This window comes from Anoplopoma fimbria, chromosome 2, assembly GCF_027596085.1.
Source record: "Anoplopoma fimbria isolate UVic2021 breed Golden Eagle Sablefish chromosome 2, Afim_UVic_2022, whole genome shotgun sequence".
Taxonomy (NCBI): domain Eukaryota; kingdom Metazoa; phylum Chordata; class Actinopteri; order Perciformes; family Anoplopomatidae; genus Anoplopoma; species Anoplopoma fimbria.
This window is the reverse complement of record NC_072450.1, coordinates 4993714-5012365: the sequence shown is the minus strand read 5'-3', so window position 1 is coordinate 5012365 and position 18652 is coordinate 4993714. Positions and strand designations below refer to the sequence as shown.

Here is an 18652-nt window from a genome sequence, read left to right as displayed (position 1 = left end):
ACAGTGAGTCCAGTTTTTTCACCGAATTTGATGGATATTTTTTTATTATACCATTTGTAACATTTCCCTTAACTAGAAATATGACTGTCGGGACTCTCAGTGTGCAATTGCCGACAGGCTGCCTACATTGTCATGATGTCATTATTGGTCTCACTCCTTCTTTAAACAGAATTAAACAGCTGAAGTGAATGTGCACTTCTTTGTGGAGCCCAAATCCCGCTCACTGCTGCCTGTGGCTTTGATTTTGGCAATTGAGCTTCTTCCGTCTGTTCAGAGAAAAAGGGCTTGAACCCAGAATGGCCACTTGCAGCTATATTTTTATTTTATTATTCCTTTTTTAGTATCAATAGAGCAAACAGCACGGACAGAGGAATGATTCCCCAGTTCCATATGCTCCCGAACAGTATATATGAAATATAACAAAGCCCAAAAGACATGGAGAAACAAATAAATAAAGATGAGAGAAGGGTATAGGTGTAGCAAGACAACAACTTTACTATACAGTACATCCGGCCTGTTCTCATTCCCAGGGAGTCAAACACGGACACTCAGAGAAAAAGCTTTGGGAGTATGATGGTGTATTATAAAGTGAAAAAAAAAACACAAAAGTTTGGAGAGAGGAAGATGAGATAGATGGGTCAAACAAACACAGGACTTTCATTCAGCAGGCTAATGCTTATCCCAAAGTGTTGTTGAGTTATTTTTAAGTAACGTGTTTTTCATACTTAGTTAGCGTTTTGCTTCATTTTTACTTATTTCAAGCCCAACCAAGTGTTTTTGTTGCATGTTGTTCCCCAGGTTACATATTAAAGTTTTATTACCAGCAACACATTTTAGTAATGTGATGAAAAACGGTAGTTGACTGTGACAACATTGTGTGGGCACAAAAACAAAGGAGGAAACGTTTTACTAGTTTTGTCCCATTAAATTTGAAGTATAGGATGGGTTTAGTAGTTGCAGTAGGCTGTCCAGAAAGCCTACAGTTATCTTTTACTGTATATACGCTGTATGTACTGACTAGCCTTTGTCAACAGTGGACTATGAGCTCCTGCAGCACTCTCGCTGAGGCAGGATGTCATTATTTAGGCTTCCTTTATTGAGCCATTGCTCTGGATGTTGACTGTAGTGCTCAGTGGCGTTTCCTTTAGCCTCAGCAGTTCTATCCACACTGCAGGGTCAGCGTCATATAACTCAGAGACCCGCTGTGACTCCAAGGGTAAGGAAATATTTGTCCTCAATAATCGGATCCCATAAATGATGCCTCCCCCTCAGTCTCGGGAGTTTGATGAGTTTCAAGAATACAGCCAGGGACTGATTTCAAACTGCAGATGTCTGAAATGAAGGATTCCATTATCTCTCCTCCGCTGCTTTATGGCCATGTGCCTGGTGGTGCCATTTCTGATCATAAGCCTTTTTGTCAGGCATTCTGCTCCTCTTTATCACATTTCTCTGGATTGAAAAAAAGGGTGTGGGAGGAGGCTGCCAGTACAGTGGACTCTTAGGAGGTCATGGTGCAGTCATGCGCCTGTTACCCTTTGTTTGTTGTAATGAACAGTTTATCAGCGATCGGGTGGGGAAAATAATCCAGACTTTATCTAAGAACCTTGTGATATACATGTTTCTGTGTCAGTGGGTTTAACAATATGGGTCGTATTCATTTCACAGATACCCAGGGGCCTGTTCCATTGGGTATTTAATAATATGGCAGACAGGGAGAAATCTCTCACCCCATCTTCCCCCGTTGCCTGAACCTGACATAAATCCTCCCCTGCCAATGCCATATGGTCATGTGAGGGATTCAGTAGTCCGTGTTATTTATTTATTTCCCAGGTGTTGCTTTTCTATTAGTGCCTTATGTGTTATTGTGTATGATATGCTGCTGGGATCTATGACATAGGTTGAGCTGGGTTTTTGGAAGACGGCCCAGGCTGAAAGGAAGCCGTGGTGTCAGAATAATGTGGCGGCTCTCCGCTCCATCAATGAGCATTTACATTTTTTTATCGGTTTCGACCTACAGTAGCTAGTGAGGAAGTGTCTCACGGATTCTCCCATGAAAAGGGATTCGTGTAAGTGAGTGATTTTGTGACTACCAGCACGTATTTAGCGCGGAATTATTCAGCTATATCAACTGTGTATGCTTTGCTCTAAGCTGCCGCTGTCATCTGGAGTATCTGATTACATACGAGTGTAAAAAGAGCAAATCATTTTGGTCTTGAATTTCTTGTTGAGAATTGTTTAAGATTTTAAACTTGGATCAGATGTACTTTGTAATCAACCCTGTCTCCAAGAGCAAAAAATGGTTTGAAATAGTGTAATTCATCCTTATTTTTTAATCAACCTACTTAGAACATATTCACTGACACACATTTCCCTTGCAATCATTTCCGCCTGTGACAACTAAAGCAGGATTATGGTTTTAATGGTTATGTTTAGCCACTCAAAGCACTTGATTTAAGATGCCAATTTTGGATGAATATTAAGGAAGTCAACATTGACTTAAGGCATAAGCAAGCAGGTGTTAACATTTTCAGGGATTAACCAAATCAAACAAACATTTCTTTAACCATCACCAATGTGTTTAATATCATTTTTTAAGAATAAAGGGTTGTCTTCATCATAGAATAGCCTTATCATAGCTGTAAAGCTGTATTCTGAACACAATGTTAAAATTATTTGGTGAACATAAAATGTTTCTGAAAAACCTTTTAATGGACTTATTTCTTACCAATTCAAACGTAACCTTGAATTTACTGCATCTTGTTCAAGTATTTTGCAGGCCCCTTGTGTAGCTTATTAACCTCAATGCATCAATCTCAAATTAGCTCTCTTATAATAGTGTCTGTTGAAGAGTGAAATTGGTTTATTCTTTGCATCAGTCTTTGTGGTTGTTTTGACAGTGCCAGTGTACAACTTTGTTGGTAAATCAGTTGTTTAACTTAGTTGCAAGAAAGCAGAGTTTGAAGTGAGGCAGAGCTATTTCACTCGCTGACATCCTGAAAAACACACCTTTACCTGGCATTAAAAGAATAAAACTCTCCTCCTTACAAAAGTGGATCTTGGTTCTAATATTAAGGTTACATGTTGACACTTAATCTCTTTGTTTTCCCTGTCTGCTCCCAGCTATCTGCAGAAGAGTAGGCTTTAGGGGGACTTTATTATCCATTTATAAACAATTAAGAAAGTCAAGGGGTCATGAAAGTAATCTAATGTATTGGCATGATGGGAAATGTATGGCATTGAGTTTATATTATAAGCAGGGTAACACATTCAGATTTTAAATACCTCTCAGAAGAGTTGTTGCTGTCCTCGAGTCAGTAAACAAGGATGTTAGATTAAATGAAAGAAAGATTATTTAGATTTGTGTCAGGCAGTGAAACGGAACACATGGTGACTCGTAACTCGTAACTCTGATGATGAAGATTAAAGGGACGGAGAGTAAATTAAGTTGTCAGCTACGGAGCCACCAAATGCCACATTTGTTAGGTTATCTCTTAGCTAACTCCCGAGCTCTCATTCGGTCTGAATGTGTCCGAAGGTCCCTTAATGTCTTCATTTTGTACCCTGATCTTCTTTGTGCCCAGATAGTGGGCACAGTGGTTACTACAGCATGTCACTCCCAATAAAAAAAGAAAACATTTTTTTATGGCTGTATTTCATGCAAACATTCCGTCAAGTGATATTTACCTTTCTGAAAGCTCAGTAATAAATGACGAGAAAACCTCCGCTGTGCCATTCAATAGAGTTTTGCCAAGAGAAAAACAGGATTTGACAAACCGACCCTGTAGAATTTCCCCATTAATAATTGGATGGACTACATGAATATTTAAATTGAAGATTCAGGGGCATACCTCTGGTCAAAAGAGCTATCTCTTTAAAACGAAAAGCCTTGGTTGATTGAAAGGAATATAAGTTCTTTTTTTTCTCTTTTATTCATCCTAGGGACTGTGCTGAGTAGATATTAGTCCTCTCCCCTCTACCCTTTAACAATAGTGCTTTTAATCCAATTTAAAACACCTCTTTTTTCCCAAGGGTGCCATTAAAGACTGAATTCTCCCAGCCAGTAGGCAGACATTTAATAGTGAAATCTCACTCTCTTGTTCTCTCAACAGACAAAGCTACGATGGGCTGGAAAAGAGGTTAAAGGAAGTCTTCACTGAACGGAGCAGCATCCTCCACCAGCTCTCCAAGACATCAAAGGAGCTGGACAGCATAAAAGGCAACCTCCAGGTTGGAAATGCATTGTTTCTTTTTGAAAGATGCAGCAATGTTAGAAGGTTTAGTTGGCCGTGGGGTTTGAGTCGGAGGTAATCCTCTATTGTCAGCCATGTGATGAACGGGAAACCCCCGACTCCTCTCACTTATTTTTCAATCAATGTGTTGTATGGCAACTCACTGCTATTTAATGTTAATGTGGAGATGTTTTTCAATTCGGTGAGCCCGCCCATTGTTATGTATGCGATGCATTACTGGAAAATGCATCTGCTGAATAAGCAACGGAATAAGCAAGCAGATCAATTAGTGAGTGAATTTCACTGATGACACCAGCAGCTACAAAGAGCTTTAGAGAAGAGCAGGAAAGATTGACAGGACATCCATTCACAAAAATGCAAACACTGCTCCATCCAATTTTCATAGCATTAACTGTAGGCATCAATACTCTGCCTGAAGGAAAACTGCAGTTTATCACAAGCTGGGAGTTCTTTTTTTATATCCTCAATTAGTAAGCAATATAAGTGGGGAGGCCGTCCCCTTTGTTGGCATATTGACCAGCTAATCATAGCGTAGCATCAGCCAGCTCTGGCCAGGGTGCGACAGCGAACTGGCTGGATTTGGAGCTAAGCATGGTTTGAAGTTGCGTAATAGCGATACTTGATACCCGCAGAGGTTGGAAGTAATCATCCATCCATCCATTTTCCGTAACCTGCTTATCCAGTTAAGGGTCGCAGGGGTGCTGGAGCCGATCTCAGCTGTCAATGGGCGAAGGCAGGGTTCACCCTGGACAGGTCGCCAGTCTGTGGCAGGGCTGACATATAGAGACAAACAACCATTCACACTCACATTCACACCTACGGGCAACTTTAGAGTCTTCAATGCACCTAAGCTGCATGTCTTTGGACTGTGGGAGGAAGCCGGAGAACCCGGAGAGAACCCACGCTGACACGGGGAGAACATGCAAACTCCACACAGAAGGTTGTCCAGCCCGGGAATTTTCTAAAAACTTACATTTCCACATAAAACCCTGTGGAGCTAACATTAGCAAAGTAGGTTAGCACATCATTAACAAACATTAGCACTTCTATGCTACGCTGGCTACTGAAGGTGTACTCAATGTCTAGAGATGATGCTTTAGCTAATTAATGATTGTAACAGTAAAAAAAAGACCTACACGGCTTTACAGGAGCAGTGTTGTTCCTTCATTTCATTGTCTTCTGTCTCGATAGCCAAACTAATGTGTTGGTTCAGTTCAACACCGTGATCTGTAGCTTTAGCTTCTATCGTTATCTTTTTAACCTGTTTCACTGCCGAATCAGTTTGACATCCTGGATATTTCCTTCAAACACATATCGTAGACACTTCTGTCTCCGTTTCTCTGAAATTGGTTTCATTTTCCCCCCAAAACTGATAATATGTATTCAGGGAATGGAGTTATTGACAGTGTGGGCTTTATGGTAGCTCTGACAGCATATGGTGAATTGCGAGTTTTTGAAACTATAAAGCTTTAGCTAGAGTTGTTGGAAAAGTATGCTAGTCGCGGGTGAAAAATACAAAGCAGGTCCATCCTGAAAACTATGTTAGCATAACATGATTAATCATTTTAATTAATGCGCACAATTATTCTGAAAGAATGTAGGAGCCGTTTTAAACCAGGATGCAAACAAATGTGCAGCTTCCATAAGATGAGTTTTTAGGAATGAAAAATGAAAAATATTGTCATCTAAAGATCTGTTTGTATACACCCAACCCCTACTTCGCATGCAAATTTGTGCTGCACTTTTTTTTTTTTTTTACTTTAGTTTGCCCTAATTAAATTTGGCCTGAAACCAAAGATGCAAAATGTTTACCCCAACTCCTAGATCAAGGCTGATTTTGCATAATGTAAGAATAAAAATAAGACATAAGACAGCTTTAGGTGGATGGTAATTAGGATTATTATCCCTGTTGCAAAGGGAGGTATCTGTTGGTTTGGGAAAGCACTGGTCTTAGACATTTTATCGAGTAATGTACTATATTGAATTATAGATATTTTAATTCCATGAGCATTTCACAAAACAATTATCTGTGCCGGATACATACCGCACATTACTTCCCACCAGTCAGTTTAGGTCAACTTCATTATGGCTCTTGGCAATGGCAATAAATGAAAAATAAACTCAATTATACATTCAGATATTTTAATCATTTAGTAAGTTTCAGTTGCATTAGTTTATGCAACAATGATCTTGCAAAATATGCCTCCCTCTAGGACATTTAGCAGCGTGAATCCTCACCAGCCTCACAATTTCTTTTGATTATGATTTACCTGTCAATGGACCAGATGCAGAGCCATTCTCCATGCATTACAATGTATTGCATCCTCAGTTTTCAATATTACTGCACGTGGCTACCTTTTCATTAATGAATACAAGCTACACTCCCTTTTTTGTTTAAAGTGCTTTCAAATATTAGACCACAACAGTCTGTTATATAAAGAGCTGCATCTTTTCAATACCAGGATCTACGTGACCCGCCTCAGTACATAAACATTACAGAAACAAAACATATTTCCTTCTAAAGTGCATTATAAGTGTGCTGTAATCTACAAAAGTAAGGTTTTTAATATAGTAACTTGGGCCCTGAATGCTTATGGCATTTTACACTGCATGAATTAGCAGACTTTTGCTTACTCATAGCTCTTGGATTCCTACGTGGTGTGAGTAATTGCATCTCTCGACAGAACAACACCCCGGTTGAATTTCAGCCTGCATATATATATATATATTGTTTCATTAACATTGTTGAAAAAAAGCAGTTTATATTGGCATAGAGAGAAACAAGTAAGCTGAGTGCAGAGAACGTCACTGCGTCGATGCAAAATCGTTCACGTCCGAATCGTGATGCATCTTAGGATGCGTCAACACAATAATATGTTTTTGTTTTTAAACAGGGTTTTAAATTGAAAACAATCTCTCATACGCCTCACACCAACACACCTCAAAACGAATATCACAAGATTCTTCACGTACACTGGGCATGAGGGTGCCGGTGTAAACAGGGAGTAGATTGGTTTCTTAGTTACAGAATATACAACGATTATCATTGTACATTTTAATATTAAAAGGTTGGGCTTGATAGGTAGGATCTTCCTCTATAATCTTCCTCCATATACTCCTGAAGTTTTATTTTTCAAACTTAGTTCGTGGCTGCAGGTCTTGCTCTATCTCTCTCTCTCACACACACACACACACACACACACACACACACACACACACACATCAAATATCCTTTAAAAGTGAACACTAAAAAAAATCAAAGTTTTACTAGATTATGGCTCAATAAATTTGATCATCACACGTCTCTCACTTGTTTCCTCCGTTTCGTTGTCTGTTCTCACACTCGTGAGAGCTTTGCCGGGTCGCTGAAGTCCCTGTCGCTCTGGAGAGGATTTATGCTTTTGTTCGTTTACAGTCTTTTGTGAACTTCACAAAAGTTGTGCAGAACAGAAAAAGCATTAATAAAAAAAGGAAAGTTCTAAGTTTTGTGTCCATCGCCCTCCTCAAATCCGCAAATTGTGACCCTTCAAACGTCCGCTCCATAGGGCTGATAGTGCCACAGGACAAGCCGCACGCAAATCGTTCCAATAAAAGCTTGCTTCATCCATGTCAGCAGAAGTAGAATTCTAAAATGCAGAATTGAACTGCACGACAGCTGCTAGTATAGACAACAAGTTCAGCAACTCCTCTAATCTGTTATCTGTGTTGAATTAAAAACTGGTTGTCGATCAGTAATCAAGTCTGTTGTTGTTTGTTTTCTTCTGACGGCGTGACGAATCAGGGAAGGACACGACATGCCTGATGAGACCCATTCAAGTTGTGAACACGGGTGCCTACGCCAGACAAGGTCTCCTGATAGCGCCTGTCCACACTACCAAACAACCCCGGAGTTTTCAAACTTACCCGCAGTCGGTTGCATTTTCAAACTCCTTTGTTTTAAAATACTAACGAGTATTCTGGACGCTAGGCTTAAGCGTAGTACAAGATATATGTTTCAAAACGGAAACGTAGTAGTGTGGCTGTAGCCTTAGATCCAGAAATTAATGCAACTCTACCATTTAGACCTTGGGTGCCCTGCGTTTCCTCCTAAAGCTGCAGTCTGGGTGATGGTTTCTCCTTTGCAGGCTGTTGGATGTTGTCAGGCTTCAGGCCACTTTTGTGGGCCAATAGAATTGTCAGAAAATCAATAATAAAAAAATAAAAAAAGGTATATGCACATTTATTTACCCGCATGTGAGTGTGTGTGTGTGTGAGAGATATGGCCCATGTGTCTGAAAAAGCTCAAGCCGACTATCATCTTCCCCGGGGCAGGCTTTGATGTCTATTCACTCCAGGCTAGCTAGGTTGGCATCTATCTTAGCCCTGGGCCTTGCGCCAGCACGCTGGGCAGGGCAGAGGTTGAGCTAGATTTTGAAAAGTGTGCTGTGGAACAAATATATTCTTCAGGGGAAAAACATCATCTACATGAAAATAAATCAACTTTTAAAAAGAAGATCAAGTCAACAGGGAGAAGCAGTTAGTATTTCTGGAAAGATTTGATGGAGCAAGTGTTAATAGTTTTAATGAGAACCCAACAGGTGGAGGTCAGCAGCGCTCGTTATTAAGCTTTGTCTGACGGGGGAATTTATTCTTGGCAGCGGCTCCCGGGTGAGATCCGGTGAAGAACTCACTGCAAGAATAGAGTTATTATTGCCGTGCACCTAACTGTGGACTCTGGCAACAATGTGGAATGTAGCTTGAAAGATAACGACATGCGACAGTTTGTTGTTTAAATTATTACATTTCTTAAAGGGTTGTAGACCTATCCTGATGGCCACAAACGCTTCAGGGATCTCATGCAGCAGATCTTTATACTATATACTTTACACAATGAAAAAAAGTAGTATAACAACAGGACATTGATATATGGGAAGGACGGATCCGGACGGATCCGGATAACTAACCATATTCATTTTAATAGTATATAACTACAGAGACTAGTAATTGAGGTAAAGTGGCGAATAAAGTCACACAAAAATCTTAAAGAATTGTAATATTTACCACCTGAAATGTATACATACATATACACAATATATATATATATATATATATACACACACACACTTTGGAAAATGTCCAGAATGTGTATTTGATTCCAAATATTAAAATGGAAGTGCACCCAAACAGTAAACTTATTTTTCTGCAACAGTAATCCTTTTCTCAGATTACAAAAGTAACTTTTATCATCCTATATTTTGTGGACAATTATACATGGAGGAGTAGAACAGTGGTCATGCGACTCATGGTTCCATGACAGATGATACAAATGATTGATTTCAAGGGCATATCAAAAGAGAGAGAAGGCAACAATGGTGTAATTCTGCTAAAAATATCCAATTCCAAGCTGTTTTATTTATCTAACTTTACAGTTGTAAAGTGAATATGCATTCTGATATGTCGAGAGCTGTTTTTGTCCCCTTTCTCTAGTCTTTCTCTTCAACATAAATGTCCATGAAGTGAATTGAGGGCTCTTCTGAGAGTTTATTTCCATAAATGCGGTGTTAATTACCACAGATATCACCTTCAAGCGCAATTTAAAGAGACACTTTTCTCCCCCTTTGAGTCCACATTTTCTTAGAAGTCTGAAAATTTCTGTTCGGCTCATAACAAATTAAAAATATCTTGGAGCGCTTGTAAGGCAATCAGAGACCTAACTAATCCATAATTACCCATCAGGCAGGTGGTTAGGAGCCAGTAGAACCCAATCTGTACCCTCGTTAAGATTTCTAGAAGACATTCATCACCTGATTGTTACAGGCTATATCGTTTTTTGGGGGGCGCGCATAAACACCATTTTCCATCTGCTGCATCATGCAATTATATTTACTTGAATTAAATTATGATTCTGCTGCTTTTGACATTGCTATTCAGTATTCCACATCTATAACTCACAAAGTTTAACACTAAAGCTTTTGACTGTTGTTTGAAGGAAGCCCTGAAAACCTGGGGGCATTTTGAAACATATGGTTCCAGGAAAGTGTACACAGTAGATTTGTCCTCCCCTGTCTGTTGTGGGTGCTTTGAAATAATTCTCATTTTGAGTGTCTTCTGCTTTCTTTTAGTCGCTGAAAAATGATGACTCAGTGGCCAAGAAGGATGTGCAGAGGATTCTGGAGCTCAGCCACAAACAGAGGTAAAGTGAGGCATCGTGGATGACTAACACTTCAGTTACCAACAGTGTTGTGCATGTAAATATCATGCATGTCATAAAAAATGTAGGTTAGGAATTTGTGAGAACCAGAATCAATTATGGCTGATGAATAAATCAAATCTAAGGCATGTGATGTTCACAATCATCACCATCAATTAAGTGTTATGTATCGGTTTGAGAAAATATCTCTTTCCTAAAAAGTCTAAAGTAAAAGCCTATATACATAAATCCAATTATCCAATTACCAAGCTTTGAATCCTGTTAAGTATAATGGCAACAATTCTTGCTCTGAAGGGGATTAAACCAAAAAAAACTGAACGAAAATGTGGGATAATCGTTGACGACATTCCGCTTTCAAACCTTTCATACCAACGGCGTCAAAAATATATGAGCTCCATTCATCCTGCAAAAAATGTAGGTATCTTATGGCCACCCAATCATCATGGTGGTCATTTTGACTATATGAAACCCAAATGAAACTCACACTGGTCAGGTTTTTATTGTATACCTTTATTGTTACCTCTGACTGGTGTCTTCTCCATAGCAACAGGGGCCAACGCTGATGTGGGTTGTAGTATTTTGAGACATACGCCATGCTTAAAAAGACTGTGTCCATATTGGATCACAGCTCTTGTGCAGTTGCAAGAGGCTACAGGCCTTTAAATAATGGCTCACTATTGGTGCTGGTTATTCCAATGTGTTGCCCTGTTTGCTTTTACATTGCCATAAACACAGGATCAGGTGCATAGTACATAACCCAATCATAAATCCCTCGAAAATAAAACGCCACGTCTCCTTTTGGCCGAAAAAGCATCCGTGATTTAGTACTTTATCTTTTTGCAAGAGGGCTGGAAAAGTGTTTACCTAAAGTGCTTTACCAGTTAGGGTTGTCTGATTAATGCTGTGTGTAATGAGACTTTTAATGATTAGGAGTCATTCGTGGCCTTCATGCTCTCTGAAATGTCAGCCTGATTGAAGTCCAGCCTTCTGTGGGCAATATCTTGATAGCCAATCACTAGCCTATCACAAGCGCCACGGCAGCTCTCACATGCCATCCTGCTGAAAACCATGAAGCAGCAGCTTGACTCGATGTACCCTACCTAGCATCTGTGAGCTGCAATTTTCTCAAAGTGTTATTAATCCAACTTTGGAGTCTCATACCTGCCAAGTGTGATTACTAGCTGTCTCCATCACGGTGGGTGCAGACAGGTGATTCATTGCAAGTCATTTATTTTTGACAACTCTTAACAGCAATTTGATTGCTTTTTGAAAACGGTTTTGCCATAAACTGTAATGCAACACAAATGTTTACCAACAGACCAGATACAGAGGGTAAAAATGTAATATTTTCAAAATATTAACAATGAATTCAAGTGTGATATAACCTGCTGTCCACCTATTTGCACTCACCGAGCCTATGTTACCCCTCTGTGCTTTCAAGGTATATGTCAATATCATATTTCCTTTGCCCTTTTCTGTCAGTGTGGTCAGTTTTGATCCTGTTTGTACAAAACATTTCCAAGCCTCGGATGCAGGAGATGAGAATATAAATGAAATGCCAAAGCAGTGGTGGATGGCTGGTCGCTGTGAAGAAAAATGTTTGCTATGCTGAATTTATGCCAAGAGACAATACCAGCGGCATATCAAATATGAGAGTGTATGACTGTTGAGCAGTGAGATGCTTTCCATGCAAACATCGGCCGCCTGACTCCACCACCGGCAGACCACGACCATGTCATATACTTTTAAACTCACAGCCATGCATGGAAACGGGAAATAGAATGTTACCTCTCATTTATCTGGGCTGCCTTGTGATGTGATTTCAACAAGCATTTTTTGGAACCACTGACCCACATCACTTGCCCACTTGATTCATTATTCATTGTGCATCGCTGTTATCTGTGCACAGGGGCATCAAACGCTACTGAAATACCCATTGCATACCAATGCATTAACATTTATGTTAAACACATAGAGCATGCAGCACCGGTCTTCATACAGCATGCATAAAATCATTATGGAGCGTTCCAAATGCTCATGCACTGCTACATAATACCACTGCAATGCACACTATGTTTTCTTAACACGTCTCCTTATTGACCTAATAGCCGTACCATTTCCCTTTGTATTTGACTTTGTGTGCGTTTATTAAACTGTGCGTTATCTTTGGAACAACAAGCCGTACATCTGAAGAATAATTGGTTATAATAATTGAACTGTTAAATTCAAACAGGGAAATATTAATATGTTTTGTAAAGAAGAAAAAAAACAATTTAAAAGAAACACATGTTGTCACAGCATAGGAGAAGAAATGTGACAAAAGTTAAAAAAAAAAAAAAAAAAATGTGTGAATGTGTTTAAACAAAAGCAATTTATAGCTCTCTTGTTAGCCAGTTAGGCTCCAAATATTCAAAAAATATTCACCTTCTAATTGCATTGTGAATAAGGTGGTGATGTTTGCAATATTGCATCATTCGTTCCTAAAGTGAATTAGTAAAGCCAACAGTTGATGCTAAAAACAATTATGTCGCAAAAACAAAAGCTGTGCTTCTTGAGTCTTGAATTTGTGAAACTTGAAATCACAGTTTTTAATCAATATATTAGATGACAAACAGCCATGTAGGATTGCAAATGTCCCTCGTGTAAAGGTATTTGAATATATCCATGCGGCACACACTCAAAACATTTGTCAACATTTGTCGAACTGCTCTCAAACGTCATGAACATGATTTATACCAATATAACAGGTGACAACATGTAAATTGCTGTATTTTTTTCTTCATTCAACAGAGGTTAACCTAATTTACTATAGTGAAAATTGCTTTACATAAATAGGTTTCTGTGCAAATGGCTCTCAACAGTGGTATATCTAAGAAAGCCATGGGGGAGGATGTGCTAACCGACTGTTTCTCACTTCTCTAACACTTGACAGAGAGGAGATGAAGTCCCTCCAGGCGGCCTTGCAGAAGCAGCTGGACGAGGCAAATGAGAGAGCAGAGAAGCAGCAGGCCACGGTAAGACAGAGCTGACCTGACCATCAACATCCGGTCTCCTCTAACCAGCCCCGTCACCTGTCACACAGGCCTCTCCCTGATCCACGCTCATTACCCAGCAGCCAGCTCTCTCGCCTCCTTGCCACAATAGCTAATTGAAACTCTCCGCAATTGCGAGAGACGGCTTTGTGTCCGCACCCCAACTCTAAAATGAATAAGAAGAGACAAATACCTAAGAGCATGGACTTATCTATCCATCTCCCCATCTACAATATTTACTTTCCAATCTATCACTGTCACCCTGCTTTTAATTAAAGTCAACCCAGGTATCCCGAACACTATCTGACAAATGAAATTCATATAATCACTTGGTGTATGCAATCACAGAAAACTGTGATAAATTAAAATGCGCATCACCATTTCTCAAAGTCCAAGATGATGTATTCAGATTGCGTATTTGGTCATCAACATATTGACCGTTTCAAAGAAATTGCAGCTTGGATCCATGTTTACTTGGCATAAGCTGCATCAGGAAAAAAACTTGACATATTTGTAATGTTTACATTTACAACTGTGAAATGGTCTATAACATAAAAAAAAGCAAATGGTAACATTTAAGGAGCTGGAACGAGTGAATGTTTTGCATTTAAACTTGCTGACTATTATTATGATCATTTGACGGTTGAGATAGCTGATGATTAGTTTTGTGTTGATTAACAGATGAATTCATCAATAAATCATTTCAGCTCCAGTCATTTCAATTTGAAAAAAAAAACGGGGCAAAACAAAGCTTTTGTTTGACACAAAAACAGAAAACAATTAGATGTTAAATAAGTATGTATGCAGATGATACTCTGCTAATACAGTGATTGTAAAGACTTAACCAAGGCATTTGTGGATAAGTTCAATGATGTGTATAAATAGTTCAAGAGACACAATGTGTAAATCCAACTCAATGGCAAATTAGAGTATATTGATGAGTTGAAAGCTGTGTGTCTTTTTTACAAGGCTTTGAGCTGTAACAAATGAGTCAAATTAAATGACCAATTCATCTCATTGACTCAGCATTTTTCATGGTCACAGGCTATTGATGGTATTATAGAGAAAATGGTAAGAGGCATTGTCAGCAGAAAATGTTACCTTAGATCACTCTAGTAATTATGACAAAAATAATTAATGAATGACTATTGGTGGATTTACGCGGTCTGCTGCAAATTAAAATCACTTTAACCTTCAAAGTTAGACTGCTTCACTGGCCCTTTGTTGGCAAAACCATGGACACTGACTCAGACAACAAAAACAACAAATTAAAAATCTCTTTAGGTGATGATAAGTTTGTCCCCTAATTTTCTTTTTTTTTGTTCTAATCATTTTACCAATTATCTTATTGTTCTATAGTAAGATAACTAAATTGCCACAGATGTTGATATCAAATGAATAAATATGTTGTGAATTAGATTATTTTACTGTTTGCACTGCAGACTAATAACAGCTATGGTAAAAGCGGATGAAAATGTAAAGGAATAAAAATAAACCCAAGAAAAAAATAAAATGACTTTAAAGATACTGCTCTGGGATATGTACTTTTGCAAGAAAACATCAGTCCTTGAGTGGACAAACATTCACATTAACTTGGATATTACTTGTAATTTTGTCTGCTTTATTAACTGAGCTCCACCAAACTCTCGCATGTATAAACAGAAACTCATTTAAAATGCATTGTAGCTAGTCTATGGCGATGTTGTGTTACTGGAAGTTGTTTTTATGCATGTGGTTCTTACTGTGTTGTCCCACTTTCATATCCTCATATTATTCAGAGAGACCACCTCTAGTTCTGCAACCAAACTCAACTCAACTACTGCAGTTGGTTTTTCTGAGATTTTTATTATATATATACTGATGAAAAGCTTTTCCCTGTGGTAGTCCCGGCGTCTTATGCACAGTCACGAGGTCAAATGAGCACAGTGACATTACGATCCACAATCAAACAATCCGCACAGTGCGAGATAAATAATACTACAGTAACATTTCAAGTGACATTCTTGCCATTTTCCTAAGACCAGGGACAAATCAGTTGCAGGGTTTTATGGTTTGCGTTTGACATTTATGTTCTGTTAAATGGTATTTATCACCCCTGCTGAGATTGAAGATTAAAAAGACCACCTCTGCAGCATGCTAATGCACTACACTTTCAATAGTACAACGGAATTCTGGTTTAGAGTCCTCGTGTCCTCATAAAATTGAATAGGAAAACAGAGCTTTCAAAAACCCAGAGTGAATCCACATTATGAATGTTACAAGCATCGTGCTTGCAAAAATAGTTTTAAAAATATTTATTGCATCTTCTGACCACCAAAAGCACACACAAAGCAGAAGACCAAAAAAAGTGGTTGAATAAGCCTTTAGGTATGGGCAATGAGGTTCAAGCCAGTCTCTATTTCAGACAGCATTCTGCATGAGGAGATCATTATTTTCGCTGTGTCTGCATAGCAGATGCTGTGGTAAATATTTTCATTTATGCAAGCAAGGAGCCTTTCCTACTTCTTGGTTTATAATCCTGATTTAAAAAAAATAGAAATACCGCATAAACAATGTCAATAATTATACCAATAAAATGTTTAGAGACTGTGATCTTCATATTACTTGATTTATCAGATCAACAGACAAAAAACAATGTAATCACACAGAAATAACAGAAATGAACAGCACAGGAACAAGTCAGTGTTAGGTTTAGGCAAGAACACTACTTGGTAATGTTTAGGAAAGAAAATAGCATGGTTTGGTTTAAAAGGACTATACTTGTTCCGTAACTTATTGCGTTAACTCAATGTTGACACACAGGACATGAACACCAGTCTGCTCGGTGATATTCCCGTGTTTGACCCATCCGTCTACTTGAACTCAAACCCATGCAGAGACAAAAAATGCCAATTGACTTTCCATCGGCAGTGTTTGGGTGTTGCTGATACATCATTTTTACACATTACGTGCCCCCACCAAATGTTTTGCTGTTAAAAGGTTGTGGCCCTTGCACGTATTTCTGTGATATCAGTGTTAAAATTTGTTCAGTTTAGACCAAAATATCTCTTCAACTATTGATTGGACTATTGTATTGGTATTACACCATTGGTATCCATAATGGTGCCCAGAATATCCATCCTGATGACTTTGGTGATCCCCTGACTTTTCCTCTAGTGCCACCAAATGTCTTTTTGAAATTTGATGACTTGCCACAAAATTTTTATACAGACAGTTATTGCGTCCTCAGGAACTTTGGTTATCCCATGTTTTTTTCATCTATCTTAGGGAGACCATATCTTCAACTTTCCAAACCAGAGCCCTTAAGTGTACCGCACATTCATGCATAAGCACATGTACATGCTTTTGCATGCATCATAGGCACAATATTGTAATTGCTATCTGGCTGTCTTAAAATAATCGTATATATCAGCATCTTCACCATGCAAACAAAAAATATACTCTTGCAGTGTTTGCAGAATGCAACATGTTTCATTGGCGGGTACTTAAGCAAGTACATCGAGTTTAGCAAAGTACCATGTTAAATGAATGATGGTGACCACGGTGGACATTACCTGCCCAACATAAGCATGTTAGCATGGCTGTAGGCTCCCTGTTTTGTTGTTTGACAGATTATTCATTGTTATTAAAACTGTGTATATTTTTCTGTAGAATGAAATAGCAAATAAATAATTCATCACTACATGATTTCTTTTTTTACCCCAAACATTTTTTTGCATCAATGTTTCATTTATCCCTGCTCAATAGTCCCACCCCTCGCTCATGCTATGCCTCATTTTTCTTCTCACTCTTATACTTAACATTTAAAAATCCAAATCGGGCTAGAGCTAGAGGATTTTTGTAGCTAAAAATAAATAAATGTAATGATGAAAAAACAATAGTTTTATAGAGCACACTGAACCAACATGCTGTTATTATGTTGCAGCTCTCTTTTACTCTTAAATGCTGCACCAGGACGAGTTGTTTTTCAAGCCATTCCCGGGGCATGTGGCGGTGACTGAAAAGCGCAAACATGAACCTTGATGTTATCATGCCGTGCTTGGGGATGTGAGTCAACTGGTGAGGCTCAGTTTACTGTTCCCCAGGGTACATCACTGGTATGAGGTCACCAGCCCCATGAATCGTTTCCTTTTTTGTCCTCCGGTCTATCTTGATGACCTCACCCAAGGACACAGAATGCTTATAAACCATCTTTTCAGAATAAAAAAAAAAACGCACAGAAAAGACAAAACCTTGGCCTATCTATCTCTCCCACGTCTCAATTTATGCTTTTCAACATACGGTAGCCCATGGCAGCAGTTTGCCATCTGCAGTTGCTGTTTGAATCTTTGTCTGTCTGCTGAACACAAGCCACAGGCCTGCACCAGCAAGACATGCTGAGCTCATGATAAAAGGGCTGCGATAAACAAAGATATCACTCTGACATGATAAGCATATGGGCTATTAAATCAGGCACACAGTGGAAAGTAGGTAGGCGCTCACTGCAGGAATGAATGCCTAAGCATATCATTTTTGCCGCGTTCAAAGAGCCTCGGTTGAAACATTTCAGGACACTTGTTATGCTGAACTAACTTTGTGTGAAACGAGAGAAATATAATGTGTGACCGTTTGTTTTTATATCAGAGTTAGAAAAGTCTAAATCTCGAAAACTGTGTTTTAAAATTCCACTACGTCAAAAGTGCCATTGTGGCGCTGTTAGTTTATTGGGAACTGTGTTCATTTATGGAAGGAGCCTCAGTTTATTGCCTCAGTGTAAACTTACCAGCACTGCTCATACTGGTGAACTTAAAGAGAACAAATCAGATGTTAACACCTGCACTGGTGTAATCACAAGCACCGAGCACACTCAGCTAATGCATTGATGCTGCTTTAATTACTCGCTTTATTCAATTGCTAATTAGCAAACTAGATGGTGCACTAGGATGTTCTTTCTTTCTATTTCTAATGTTTCTATACGTTTTTTTCTACTGTCATCAGAAGAAGTGACAGTGACGGAACATGACCTTTGATGACATCATGCCCTCTGCTAGTTTATAGTTCCTCAGGGTGACTTACTAAAAGATTAAATAAAATGTTGACTTTTGATTTAACCCCTCTGCTGTTTTGCTTCTGTACAAGAAGGTACATTAGATAAATGAAAATGTCTTTGTCGATTTAAATAATAAATATTAATCAAGAGA

General features: G+C 38.8%; 1 protein-coding gene across 1 annotated transcript in view; it reads left to right on the top strand.

Annotated features, from left to right (window-relative positions):
* Positions 1-3384: 3384 nt before the first annotated feature.
* luzp2 (leucine zipper protein 2) overlaps positions 3385-18652 on the top strand; it is an 82536-nt gene continuing 67268 nt past the window's right edge. The window contains exons 1-4 of the mRNA XM_054616592.1: positions 3385-3401; positions 4110-4227; positions 10352-10422; positions 13373-13454. Of these exons, the coding sequence (XP_054472567.1) occupies positions 3385-3401; positions 4110-4227; positions 10352-10422; positions 13373-13454 (288 nt within the window). The remainder of the gene's footprint in view (positions 3402-4109; positions 4228-10351; positions 10423-13372; positions 13455-18652) is intronic.